At 40.9% G+C, this 14,387-nt stretch overlaps 1 protein-coding gene across 1 annotated transcript in view; it reads right to left on the bottom strand.

Moving 5' to 3' along the window:
- LOC102314216 (stabilin-1) overlaps positions 1-14,387 on the bottom strand; it is a gene marked incomplete at its 5' end in the record, with an annotated part of 122,182 nt that overhangs the window by 70,408 nt on the left and 37,387 nt on the right. Inside the window, 5 exon segments of the mRNA XM_042228756.1 lie at positions 1,711-1,771; positions 1,903-2,035; positions 4,734-4,850; positions 9,890-9,994; positions 13,112-13,261. Of these exon segments, the coding sequence (XP_042084690.1) occupies positions 1,711-1,771; positions 1,903-2,035; positions 4,734-4,850; positions 9,890-9,994; positions 13,112-13,261 (566 nt within the window).

The raw sequence follows: 14,387 nt of genomic DNA, 5'->3' as shown, positions 1-14,387 counted from the left end.
CCCCGCACCTACATGCAAAACGTATGTGTCCGAAAAGACATGGACAGAAAAATACGCCTGTGGCCCACACCTATAAAACCTGAGGATTGTCTCACCGTTGTCCCTCTAGTGAATCTGTTGTTGATTTCATTAACACCAAAGCAGCTGAAAGTGATTAACAACCCCCTCTGGTACTTAACTGAGAAGAACAATAGAAGAAGTTTATGAAGTTTAAATGATATGATGCTATACTATGATTAAAAAGTTTTAGTTAATTTTTTTAGCAGTGTACTTAGCCATGGTTTTAAAAAATGTTATCCAAATCGGTTAAGTTCTGCATCAGCACCCTGTAGTGCTTGAATTGGAATAACCCCACAAATAAGATCTTTAATTTCAGTTTAGGTTGCACCAATAGAGCACTTAATTGTGCTGTAATATACATATATATATTGCCTGTCCTGTCTAGAAGTGTAGCAATCAGGGTTGTTGTCTGAAGGCCAAACTAAATGCCCAGCAGATTTATTTTCCAAAGTCTACCATTACGGCTTTTGCTATACTGGTCCACTTGATACTCATATTTAATTTGATTTTTATTAGGTTTTTAACATTTATGAGTTATTACAATCAGAATGCAAAAGACGGAAATAAAGAAAGAAAGAGAAGTTGGGGAGAAAGTAGGCAAAAGGAGAGGGAGAGAAAAACAGGGAAGAGAGAGAGAAAAAACACTGAAAATCTGCTGAAAAAAAACAAGCAAAAAACAACACAGCATGGAAACCACGGCAACAACCAACATATGCATAAATAGCGGTAAATAATAAATATTAAATGCTACTGAGCAGCACACAGTATTAATGATACATGACACATAATGTGTGAGCTGAGCCCCGGGCCAAATAGACCTGAGGGCTCCCCACCCCCAGAAACAGCCCAACAAAGCCAAGGGGGCCCGGCTCAGCCAAGCTGCTGTCGGGAATGATCCACTACGCATTTGAGCACCCAGCCCCAGACACAGAGAACCACCAATGCACCAGCGGAGTTGGGGGACCACCTGGACCTGCAGCAGTAGGGAAACCCACCAGCCGAGACCCCGACCAGAGGGCCATTTCCTCCTCCCGGCCCACTACCCCAGAGGTGAACAGAGAACGGGTTTTAAGATTTGTGCTTTGATTTAAGCAAGTTCTCCTTTGCGCTTTTCCAGTATAATAGCTGGAAATCCTGTTCTTGGTTATGCCGACTGCCAAATGTGCAGCCATAGTAATTCGTCCCATTTAATGAAGTGCTTGTCATTTATTTCAGTTGGGAGTCTTTGAAACAGCTATAATAACCAGGTAAAGATGATCAACTTGAGATATGAAACTTAATAAAACTTAATTAAATTCTATCTCCTAATGTAATTCCCAGTTTTCTGTTTTTTTAAGTCAATTAATTTAATCAATTTAATTCAGCTCCACTCAACAAAATGAACGCACACAAATGATGCATTTTTTATAGTTTGGCTTTTTCTCAGATGACATCTGACAATTTCAATATTTACTACTTCTGCTCTATATCCCACTCTCAGTCTGAACTAGCATATGATGCATTTCCTGTATATTTAGTATAATCAGATTTAATTTAATTAAACTCTAAACAACTTGAAAAGAAAAAAAATGACATTTTATTCACTTCTTTGCTGACGTTTGCTGCACTGCTGCAGATTTTACTGGATAAAGATGAAAAACATTTACTCACTGGACCAGTGAACTTGCAGGAGGCAAAGTCGCTGCAGCCACCATTTGGCTCTTCAGTACATCTGGAGAGCAGACAGAAAAACAGCCTGATGTCACGTCCCCAAAAGTAAACACCTCACGTTGATTTAATGAAGGCAACAAGGAAACCAGAAAAAAAAACGTATTTAAGACAAAGATGAAAGGCCACACCGACCTGTTAATGGGACTGCAGGAGTAGCCATCTCCCTGGTAATCACTGCGGCAGGTGCAGTTGACGACGAGTCCCGTCTGGTTGCAGTCCGCATTCACATGGCAGCCGCCGTTGTACTCGGAGCAAAGGTCTGGAGCTGCAGAGTGTTTTTAATAAAACTGTCATCTGATTCATTATAAATGCTGGCTCAGTTTAAGGTAAGCATCAGCTCGCCACATGTGCAACATCTGGAGCCTGAAACAAATGTGAACTGTTTTGATGCTTTTCTACAGCAACCAAATTATCAATCAGAACAGGAGTGCCACTGAGGAGAGAAAACAAATCTGATACTGAAAAACTAGAAGGATGAAAATATTTTAAGAAAAACAAACTGTCACAGAGCTCTTTCTTAAAATGCTCCAAAAACAGTTTGATTTATTCTGCCAGTCTGCTAATGTGCACAACAAGAACATTTACAGAAAGAATGACAGGTTACTGTAGTCAAAGAAAATAATAAGGGATAAAAAACTATAAATGAAAAGGGATTATGGCAACAGTAGGGCCAAAAAAAATGTTTATGCTTTTAAAAAATTATTGAAACAATTGATTTTTTACAATCTTTGTTATTTTGATTAGAAGGGAGGCCAAAACCTGTTTGGGGTGGGGCGGGGCACACCACCATTTTCTTTTTTGTATGCTGAAAAACTCTGGATTGTAAGGTTAATCAAGTGTTGACCAGTATTGTAATGAATCACATGGACGTTTATCACTTGCATATGCTCAAATGTTGGACAAGCTAATTAAACTGATTTAATTAGACCCCCTTGTTCACTGCCAGGGAGGCTAATCTTCCTCTAATCTAAGGGCTGAACTGGCCTCCTGTACTGCAATGCCAGGGTTAATAAGTTACAAATCAGCCATCAAAGACTAACAGGTGAATATACTTTGTCTCTTCTCCACCAACACATTCCTGGTTCTGTTATCTTTTAATCAGAGATAAATTACTATCATTGGAGCCTTCAAACTTAATTCACTGAAGCCATTTAAATGCACCAAGTGTTTACTGTACCAGCTCAGAAGAGACGATCCAAACACAGGACGCAGCAGGGTAACAGTTAAAAATCAAGATTATTGATCCAGACTGAGGTCAGCTAATTAAAGAAACAAAACACAAGAGGAACAAGGGGATACACAAAGAAGACACCTAGGACTAGAAGGAAACAAAACAATATATCAAGAATACTAACAGAAAGTTAGAACAGCTGACTGGGAAGAATTCAACACAATCTAATACGAAATAAAGGGAAACTGGGGAATACATTTACAGAGGTGAGTAGCTGGTGTGCAAAAACTTGTGGGAACTAGAATCAAGGGTGGAAGTAGACAGAGTTAATAAAATAAAAAAGGAACTGTGGAATGGCTGCTGTTTATGTTGTATGACGCTGATGATGTCATGCTGTTTCGGGTTGTATTAGAAAAGGTAAAACATTGTCAGAGCGTAGCAGAAACAACAGTGGATGTGACACAACCACCAATCTCGACCGATCCCTGTTGATGAGTGGTTGTTAGGTGATCATATGCTACACTTTTTGGTGTAGTATCTGATCATCCTTGTGATTTGAACACTGCAGTCACTCATAAAATACAACCAAGTGGTATTAAAACCTGAAAAATTCAATGAAATGCAGGTTTATTTACCCCAAGTACCTTTAGGCAACTGGCATCAACAGTTGCCTAAAGGGACTTTATGAAGTAAAGACCCTACAGTGTTCAGGAGAAAACCCTGACAATCGAACAAGCCCGTGGAATAAGCCTGCAGTGATGGTTTAAAGGATTCTAATGACATGTAGCAGTTGTAGATCTACATGTTGGGAGTGGAAAAAGTTTCATGGAGGGGGAACGCTCACAGCAAAATCTCCAGTGTTAAATTAACACTAGAGAGTGTCTATATGGGTCCACACCTCTGGGTGTTAAATACAACACTGTTGAGTGTTAAATTAACACTTTTGACAGTGTTATATGTTTAAAAGTAACCTAGTCAGTTTTGAAGATTAACAATGGCTAACACTGAGCAGTGCTGATTTTCTAACACTGGAAAACTATTAAATGTTGAGTATTTCCAGTGTTAGAAAATCAGCACTGCTCAGTGTTAGCCATTGTTAATCTTCAAAACTGACTAGGTTACTTTTAAACATATAACACTGTCAAAGTGTTAATTTAACACTCAACAGTGTTGTATTTAACACTCAGAGGTGTGGACCCATATAGACACTCTCTAGTGTTAATTTAACACTGGAGATTTTGCTATAACGCATGAAGTCCCACAGCAGTCTGAAACTACACTGTCTGATGGCATCATGTCAACATGGACTAAAATCTCTGAGCAATGTTTCAGCACCTTGTTGAATTTGAATAAAAGCAGAACTGAAACAAAAAAAGGGGGGGAACCTGGTTCAAGCATATTGTACATATTAAAGTGTAGTTTTGCATTATTAATATTAGATTTACGGATTATTTTTCTTAACCGTGGATAGAAAGCAGTGAAGACAGGAAGGTCAGGGGACAGCGGGCAAGGGAAGACACACCATGGGTTAGAGTTGAACCTGGACCGCTGCATTTCAGCCTTGTAGCCTATAGTTGCATGCAGATCTCAGAGGTGGTTTTTCACCTTCAAGGTGAATTTTCTTCATCTCAACGAGTTGCTTATTGGAACCACAGCTGGACCCGGATGATCAAAACTTACCAGAGCTTCCTCTTACTTCTGTGACTACAAAGCACTCTAATCTCTTCTAAATCTATTATTGCATGACCACCGTTAGAATGATGTGTGTTTTTAAACAATGGACAACACTCACGTGGCTCTGGAGTGCAGAAGGTGCCATTCCCCTGGAATCCCGGTTTACACAGACAACCAGCACCTAGCACACAGTCAGCCAGAGCGTGGCACTGCCGGCACTCCTCTGGGATTGAGCCTAGAAAGGCAGACGGGGGATTTATCTCAGTAGAAGATAACAAGTCAAATCCAGTCAAGTCAAAGTTTATTTATATAGCACATTTAAAAGACTAGTGTACATCAAAGTGCTTCACAATAAAACCGCATTTGCGGGCAGAACAAAGAACAAATAGTACAATTATACTTAAAATTGCATTTACATGGTGTAAGGCAGGCCAAATGAAGGTCAAACTAATTTGTTTCAAAAGCTAAGTTAAACAAGTGTGTTTTTAAACGGGATTTGAATGATTGAATTGATTCCGAAGTACGGATTTCGACTGGGAGATTATTCCAGAGTCTAGGGGCAGCGATGGCAAATGCACAATCACCTCTGGTTTTTAAACGAGACCTTGGTTGCATTAGGAGCAGTTGGCTGGAGGATCTTAGTGCTCTCTTTGGGTTGTACGGATAGAGGCGATCAGTTAAGTAGCTAGGGGCCAGGTTATTTAGAATTTTAAAAGTGAGCAGAAGGATTTTGAAATCAATACGATATTTGATGGGAAGCCAGTGTAGGTTAGCAAGGACGGGGTGATGTGCTCTTGCTTTCTAGTGCCGATTAAGAGGCGTGCTGCCGCATTTTGGACTATTGCAGGCGCTGAAGGAGGGAGAGTTGGAGGCCCAGGTAAAGAGAGTTACAATAGTCCAATAAGGAGTGATGAATGCATGGATACGTTTTTCGAGTTCTTTATGTGGTAAATAGGGCTTAGCTAACAAGAGTAAACAGGGCTTTAAGATAAAACTCACAGGTTTATTTAAGGAATGTTTTTGTGAATCCAACCTAGAAACTTTCAGAAAACAAAAGCATTCAACATGGATCCAGAATCCTCATTTTGTTTGCATAGACCATTTGCACTTGGACTTCCTACACTGTCTCAAAGTGGTCTCTTAAATTTGAATTTCGTTATGAGCAAGAGGACAAGGTCTCAGGGATCCAAATCCAAAGTAGGTCTTAATCTGAGTGAAGACTGTGTTGCCATCATCTCCTGGCATGATGGCACAACATCAAGTTTCAGGTAGTTTGCAGCAAATGTTCTTCAGATGCCTCAGGTGTTACAGAAAAAAAAGAAAACAAATGACACTCATATTCTTGTTCACACTCCCGGCCTGATGCACTGCTTTTCGACTTGGAAACTTTGACTCCTCCACTGAAAACTCCTGTCTGGTCTCTGGGTTGTCGCTGGAGAGCCCACTCTCATCACTGGGGTGATTCCTCTCCTTGAAAGTTGGTGACGTTCAAGGACTTTGGTGAAATTGCAGCAAATTACATCCAAGTAGTCATACCATGATTTCCATGTAGTGATCTAAAAGCAGTAGCAACACTGGAAGTGAACTGCACCCAAATTTTAGGGGTTTTCTGTGTTTTTTAATGGGCAGTCTTAAGTAAAAAAAACAAAACGTGGTTGGAATTATGTTGATCAAACACTGAAATAGATTATTTAACATGATTATCGATGCACTCAAACATCATGCATTTATTAAACTGTCTTTGCATCTAAATAAACGATAAATACATTGAAAACAAAAAACAGGAGGAGGTTGGCGGTGTTTTTGACCATAAAGGTAGTCTCACAGGAAGAACCACTGGTCCCTGCTGACCTGCAGCCTCTCCGTTGTGAGGTGGAGGTTTGGACAAGGACAAAAAGAGGTGCAGTTGGCAACAGGCTCGCATATCTCCAGAGACGAGTACAGAAGCTACTGAAAGAGAGCCGAAGCTAAAAATTAAATTACATCTCAAGCACACACTGCCAAAAGTGGACCAGGTAGTAGATGCTGAGGGATCTAGAGACAAAGGAAGCTGCAGCTGTTCATGATCGTTTCACATCATGACTTTAAGCTCCTCTTTATAAATCTTACTGATGAAAGTCTGGCTCAAGACGATCTAAACAGCGAATGAGTTTTGGCTGTAAATGAAAGGGCTGTGCTCGTTTTATAACACAAGACAGAACAGACCAGAAGAGCTTTGTAGCAAAGATAAAAGCAACAAGTCATTGCTGTATCTCATTATCTTCTTAACTGTTAAAAGCCAAAAACCTAACTGAAACTAAAATGAGTCACTCAGATGTGGTTTTCATCGTATCTCATCGCTGTTTGGCTGGAACAGAGAAAAACTGGTTAAAATGTTGAGGATAGCCCTAAGTTGTTTTTTTTTAGTTTAACAAGCCCTTTAAGGTGGAGAATAGTTATAGCAGATGGGTGGAGCTTCTGAGATAAGACATTAGGGACAATTTCCCCCCTAAATGAAAACATACACTGATGAGGCATAACCTTATGACCTTTTTCTTTTGCTGCCAAAACAGCCCTGACCCATGTTCCCTCTAAGCTGCGCACGTGCGCAATTGCGCACTGCTGGCACAGTCTCTGCGCACAGAAAATCTGCTTTGCACACAAAAAAAACTAACCTGAATTGAAATTAAAATTAATACTTTAACAATTCTGTTTTGCAGTGTTAGTCAGTGAGTGACTGGCTGCTCCCATATGGGATTAGAACACCTTATCCCATAGTTCAGCCAATAATGTGTATATACGCAGCCAATCAACGTCGTTAACAGGCTATGACAGCGTCCTTACGTGCCGACACCGGTGTTTGAGCTGGTAAAGCAGCGTGGCTGATGTGGAGTGAAGCCACGTTAATAACAACGTGTACAACCACTGGAGATGTGAGCAGGACAGACAGAACAATTCACGGAAAAAGTGTGGACTTTATAACAGTTTTTAAATTGTGTTGATAGGCCACGTAAAACCAGAGTTATCATAAAAATATCTGCAATGTTTGTTTTTCTTCCTGAATACTGTCGTTGTTTATATTTACTGCGGGAAGAAACTGTAAAAACGGCGTTTTATAAGGAAAAAAGGCTCGAAATCACTCTCCGCCTGTGAGCAAAAACAAACCCCACCCCCCTGTCCCTTTCCTATTCGTCCAAAAAAGTACCATGTCGACCAATCAAAAAATGATATGGCAACGTGGCATCTAGTTGTTAAGAAACGGGGGGAAGTTTTAGGAGTGTTTTGAGACGTCACGTGAGAGATTTGAGACATTTAGCACAAATCATGTGTAGTTAGTGTGTAGAGTGTAGTCAATAGTTTTGTTGTGTGTGTCAGAACAATGAGTCGACTGCTGAATGTTATAGGAGTGACACATCTCCTGTTGTCGGGCCTGCAGGTATCGGGCTGTTGTTCTCCTTTATCTCATAGTGGACAGAAATTGTTTTTTGGAGTGGCACAAATAATTTGTGTGGCATCAGATTTGATGCAGAACAGCTGATTGTTCTGTAAATAGTTTGAAATGTTTATTTAAAAATGCCTTGGCTGCATTTAAAAGAAATAGCTGCAAAAAACTTTGTTGTTTCCCAAACTGAGTTACTTTTTTGAAGAACTATATAATTAATTGCCCAACATTGGTCATTATATACGTTACAGGACTCTCTCCCAGACAACAGACTCATAATACATATCAGAGCTTTATAAAAAAAATTAAAAAAGAAAGAAAGTTGTGTTTTCAAAATTGGAGTTCAAGTTATTTTTACTTCAAATAGTGTTAACATACTACACAGGTCAATGACTAGATTTTTTTTTTTTTAAATTTCATTGTAAGTGGGCTAAAGCAGTTGATTAAAAGTAGTCTAACATAAATGTAAATGCTGTAATTTAATTATTTTAATAAACCATGTAACTTGGCTGGATTGGATGCCGGTGTAACCACAGTACACACGTCTGATGTCGCTCACAGTGGTCCAAGGGATCGCTCAGGGAGTTTAAGTGTTTGCTCAGATACATTAAAAATTAGAGGGAACATTGGCCCTGATCCATCAAGACTTGGACCCCTGAGAGTGTGCTATGGTTATCAGAGAGATCTGGGAAATTACAGGCAAAATCAACACCTCAAACTCGTTGCTCTGCTCCTCAGGCAGGCAGCGCACATTATCCTACTGAACCATTTACTGTTTCCATGAAAGGGTCTACATGGTCTGCAGCAGTGCTTAGGTAGGTGGGACCTAACAAAGTAGCATCCACATGAAGGGCAAGACCTAAGGATTCCCAGCAGAACATTGCCCAAAGCATTACACTGCCTCCAGAGGCTTAACTTTGTCCCACAGTCCATAGTGTGTGATTCATCAGGCCAAGGCACCTTCTTTCATTGCTCTGTGGTCCAGGTCTGATGCTCTCATGTCCATTGTTGGTGCTTTTGGTGATGGACAAGGGTCACCAAGGGCATCCTGACTGGTCTGCAGCCCAATGTGCAACAAACTGTGATGAACTGTTTATCCTGATATCTTTCTATCAGAACCAGAACAAACTTTTTCTGCAGGATAGGTTACAGTAGCATCTGTTGGATCAGAAAACACAGGTCAGCCTTCGCTTCCCATCAGTGAGTCTTGGCTGCCCATGACCCTGTAACTGTTTCACCACTGCAGACCAGGAACACCCAATAAGAGCTGCTCTGATGCAGTCGACTCCATTTTTCCTGCTTCTAACAGATCAACTGTGAGGACAAAATGTGCACTTTATCCCGAATATAGTCCACCCACTAACAGGTGCCATGATGAAGAGATAATAAGTGTTATTCATTTTATCTGTCAGTGGTCATAATGTTATGCCTGACCTGTGTACAAAGCCATGAAGATAGTCTGCTCATACAGTAGGTATTACAGGCACTCACCTCATTATTTGCAACTCCGACCTTATTTAAAGTAAATATTCACCACTGTAACAGTATACATGACAAAATAAAAGAAAGCACCTCAGATTCATTGTTTTATAATAACTTGGTTAAGGTTTAAAATGACCACGGGCTTGGTTTAGGGATAATTTAACCATGCCTTAATGGTTACCAAGGTATCCATCTGTTTAAAGAAATTGTGAGCTTTATTTAAGAAATAATAAACAAAAATCATACATTTGTAGGATGTTTTAGAATTTTTACAACCTCAGTACCAACCAGTGGCTCTTTTCATGAGCTTTGTTGACCACTAGAACCCAATCAGGGTCTCATATCTTTGTGCATTCAAGAAGAAATCTCACCTATTCTGTTCTGGCAGCGATTGCCCTCCCAGCCCGGCTTGCAGATACACTGTCCAGATCCTCCAATGCCATCATTGCACCTTCCCTGGTTCCTGCAGGAACAGGCTGAGAGAGACAAACAAGACTTGACTTGAAGAGTAGAAAAAAACTGTGAAATGAGCATTTAGAGCAGCCTGAAGCCTGAGCTTTGGGCTCACATCTGGATTATGTTTTATATGAGCAACATTATTTTTAAAATATAAAAAATGAAAAGCAGATAAGGTCCACTTCATAACTCACACAGCATAAATCTAATTTTTTGTCATATTTCTTATTTTAATATTATGCTTTTGATTTTATTTATGCTCCAAGGATCTATGGTGGTGAGCTGTCTGTGAACCTGAGTCACATTTGCAGCCCGAGTCTGACAGAGGAGAACAAATCAGCGTTATAGATAACATCCTCTCTACCAGAGAAGCTGACACCATCAGAGCTTAACAATTATCGACCAGCTGTTCTCACGTCGCATGTGAAGAAGGTACTGGAAACACCAGTTTTGGCTCACCTGAGACCACAGGTGGAAACATCTATTGATCCTCTGCAGTTTGTACACCAACCAAATCTGGGAGTGGATGATTCAATCATCTCCATGCTGCAGAGAACCTACTCCCAATCTAGAGAGTAACAGCTGCACAGTGAGGATACTTTCTATGATTTATCAAGTAAATTTGAAATGATTCAGCTGCTGCTTCTGAGCGAGAAGCTCCTGAAAATATCAGTGAACACGTCCACCATCTCATGGATTACTGACTACCTGACAGTCAGTCTTCAGTATGTTAGAATGGCATAGCTCTGTCAGATTTGGTGGTTACAGTGTAGCTTGCAATCACCAGTGTGTGAATGGGTGGATGACTGAATGTAGTGTAAAGCACTTTGGGGTCCATAGGGACTAAGTAAAGCGCTATACAAATACAGGCCATTTACCATCAAGGATGGCTACATGGCCCATGTCTATCCTGGGACAGGATGCCGATGTGGTGGAGGAGTACAAGTAGCTGAGCATCCACATGAAAAACAGACTAAACTGGAAGGATGTATACAAGAAGGGGTGAGCAGGTTCTTCAACATGTGCAGAAACATAATGGACATTTTCTATCAGTCAGCTGTGAGAAACATCAGAGCTGGTAAGAGAAGGTCACTGCACCAGCTGTTATCCATAATGGATAATCCTGGCCACCCTCTGCACTGCTTACTAGGAGGCAGCGGAGCATCTTCCCCAAAAGACTGATTCAGCTCTGCTGCCACAAGAACAGAGACAGGAAAGCTTCATGTTGTCACCATCTTTAATACAATATATCATCTTTCAGGCTGAGAGACTTCTGTCAGATATAATTATTATTATTATTATTATTATTATTATTATTATTATTATTATTGTTAATAATACTAATATTTTAATTGCTGTAACACACGACTTAATAATCATGGGTTAAATAAATATTACATAAATGCTGTTTTTTTCATCAAAAGTTTCATTGTTTTTTATAAGAGCTGTTATGCAACAGCTTCACTTTAACTAAAGCTGCAGAGTGCTCTTTGCAGACCTCAATCTGCTCTGGATGAATTGAGCAACCATGGCGACGTGTTTTGTTCCTGCTGTGACGAAGAGTTTCAAATCGACTCCAGCTCTAACTGACACCTCTGCTGTCTCCTCCAAAGCGAGGACACACCTGTGTTCCTCTGTGGAGAAACACTGAGTTGGATTTAATAAAGACTGTTAAACTCAAATAGGCAAAGATGAGCATTCGTATCCACATTTAAAGAAAAACAAAAAATCTGCTCTGGTGGTTTGGCTCTAAGCGAAGACAGCTGGCAGGTTTGTCCTGAGCTGGAAACACACCCAGCTGTGTGATGGTGAGTGTGGAGTGTTGCCATGGTGACAGACTGCTGGAGAGCTGATGGGGGTGAGACTGTCTGCTGATGCCAGATTTGCTACTTTCTTTCGCCACAGCGTATTAAAGGGTCACAACGCAGCCATGGTGAATACATCAAAGGGCTGAAACGCACCCTCCTCTTATTTTTACATTTTGTTTTTTTTTTAATACCAAAATCGTGCACCAAATTTATGATTGAGATTTTGCATTTCTATGCACTGCCCCCTGCAGGTGGTAGAGAGCTGCTGCCTCAAGTGCTGCTTTTCATTACACTCACATGTCTCCTCCCTTCCTCAGCTCATCCCAGTCAAGTGGGAGAGTTGTGAGGAAAAGGTGTGAGGATGGAGGAGGAAGCTGTGAAGTGAGAATTCCTCCATTCCAGAGTCAGTCTTCACCTATGGATGTTGCTTGTGATTGTTTTTGATTATCTACTCGTCTTATTTCTAGAAAGCGTTCTAAGAACTGAGCATTTATATGAAAATCAGCCTATCGCGCTAACTTTGGCTCATTACCAGATATTCTTGTTCATCAGTGAGCACTACACAGCATTGGAAGCAAGAAATTAAAGGAAAACCTCCCTCATCAAAAGTCTGTGAGGGTTCTCAGTCATCTAGGTCATCATAGTCTGAGGGGCTTGGAAAGAAAAGCGTCTGGACTTTTCTAGGTTTCTTGAAGATGTTTCACCTCTCATTCGAGAAGCTTCTTGGGTTCTAAGAGCAACTGGTGGAGAATCCCAGATTTTATACCCTATGGGAGTGTTCCCCCAAAGGGTCATGGACCCCCTATTGATCCTCTACCTAATCACACGAGCCAAGGTGTGAAAACGGGTGTGGGTCACAGTCAGCCAAGGTTTCGGATGAACCCACTGTGAAACCTAGACCCACCCTATCATGTGATTTCCTGAGGTCAGATGGCCCAGGATGTGAGTGGGCATTAAGGCGTCTGGGAAGGGATTTAAAAATTGGATAATAGATGGCAGACAGTTGGTGTCGTAAGCCACCGCCTCTGTTCAAAGATGGTGACATCGATGGCTTCTTTCACTCCTCTTTCAAACCACCTGCCTTCTCTGTCCAAAATGTGAACATTGGCATCCTCGAAAGAGTGACCTTTGTCCTTTAGATGCAGATGAACCGCTGAGTCTTGTCCCATTGAGGGGTTCTTCTATGTTGTGCCATGCATTTATGAAGTGGCTGTTTGGTCTCTCCAACAGCCACTTCTGGAGAGCTGTTGGAGAGCAGACCTTATCTACAAAAGGTGCACTCTCTTTGTTTTTCCACTGAGCGATGATAAAAACTAAAAAGCATTTTACCTGTGCAGTTAGGGCCATAGAACCCAGCGACACACAGTTCGCAGGATTCCCCTCTGAATCCGGTGTGGCATCTACATGTTCCAGTACCGAGATTACCGTCGTTGCAGTCGCCATGTTTGCCACAAGGGGCCTCCAAACCACCTGAACAAACTGCAACAGACAGAAGAAAAGGGTCAAAACATAGCATGGAAACAAAGAAAAAAAGAAACTCTCTTCCAGTCTTTATTAACTTTGCTCAGTGGGACCTGACAGAGACGGAAGTCTGTGGGAGAATTCTGCAAAGGTAAACATGGTGGCACACCCAGCCTTACCCAGCTTTCATGTCCCTGTGACCTCTGAAAAAAGGTTTTACTCCAGGGGCTTCAAAACAACTGCCCATAGGCATTACCAAGACGGCTTGCAGTGCTGTGAAAAAGTATTTACCCCCTCCTTGATTTCCTAGCTTTTTACATATTTGTCACATGTAGATAACACAAGTTAAATATAATCTGGTGACAGGGGATTTCTAAGAATCACCCCACAGTTCTTCAGCTAAGACACCTGAGTTAGAAAACACAAACACTGCAGTCGTCTTTACTCGCGAAGGCAGTCACAGAGCGCTCGTCCTCGCAGGAGGCACTCACGGACTCGCGCTCTGTCACTGTCTACGTTCTTTATTTATGCAAGCTTGTCACATGTGTGTACAAAGATAACAAAGTTATTCTAAGAACTCAGAGCTGAGGTTCCCCTTTTCTAAGTCTGTATGTTCTTAACATAGAGGAAGCTGTTAGTTGCTAAATAAGTTTATCACACAAGAGTTTATGTGAACAGTCACATAGACATGTGGATTGCTTAGTGATCCATAAATTGAACACATTTCATGTAGCTGATCACACTAGGTACAATTTTCTTCTGACATTCCCTCCTTTTTATCACGAAATGAAATGTACATGTTATCAGTAAGTAACTACTTGTCTTTCACATTTTCAGTTACTACATCATTAGTTGCACTTCATCTTCATCTAACAAATAGGAAAAGAAGTCTTCATGATCCTCATCGGTTTGTGGTACATCTGCATATGCTTTGAGTGATGTCGCTATCATCTGTGAAATTACAGCTTTTAAATAAGGGATAACACAAATAAAGAAAAAGCAAAATAAAACCAGGGAAACTCCAACGCCGATCAACAGTCTCTTGACTGAGCGCTTCTTCCTGGATGAGGATGTTGATGTTGATGTGCACTTTACACAAGCCATTCTGAAAGTGTGATCAGAGATCAGAATTGGTGCACATGTT

The sequence above is a fragment of the Haplochromis burtoni genome, unplaced genomic scaffold, assembly GCF_018398535.1.
Source record: "Haplochromis burtoni strain Fernald_Lab_line unplaced genomic scaffold, NCSU_Asbu1 Contig_347, whole genome shotgun sequence".
Classification (NCBI taxonomy): domain Eukaryota; kingdom Metazoa; phylum Chordata; class Actinopteri; order Cichliformes; family Cichlidae; genus Haplochromis; species Haplochromis burtoni.
Note: the sequence above shows the minus strand (reverse complement) of the source record. Positions and strands in the feature narration are given on the sequence as shown.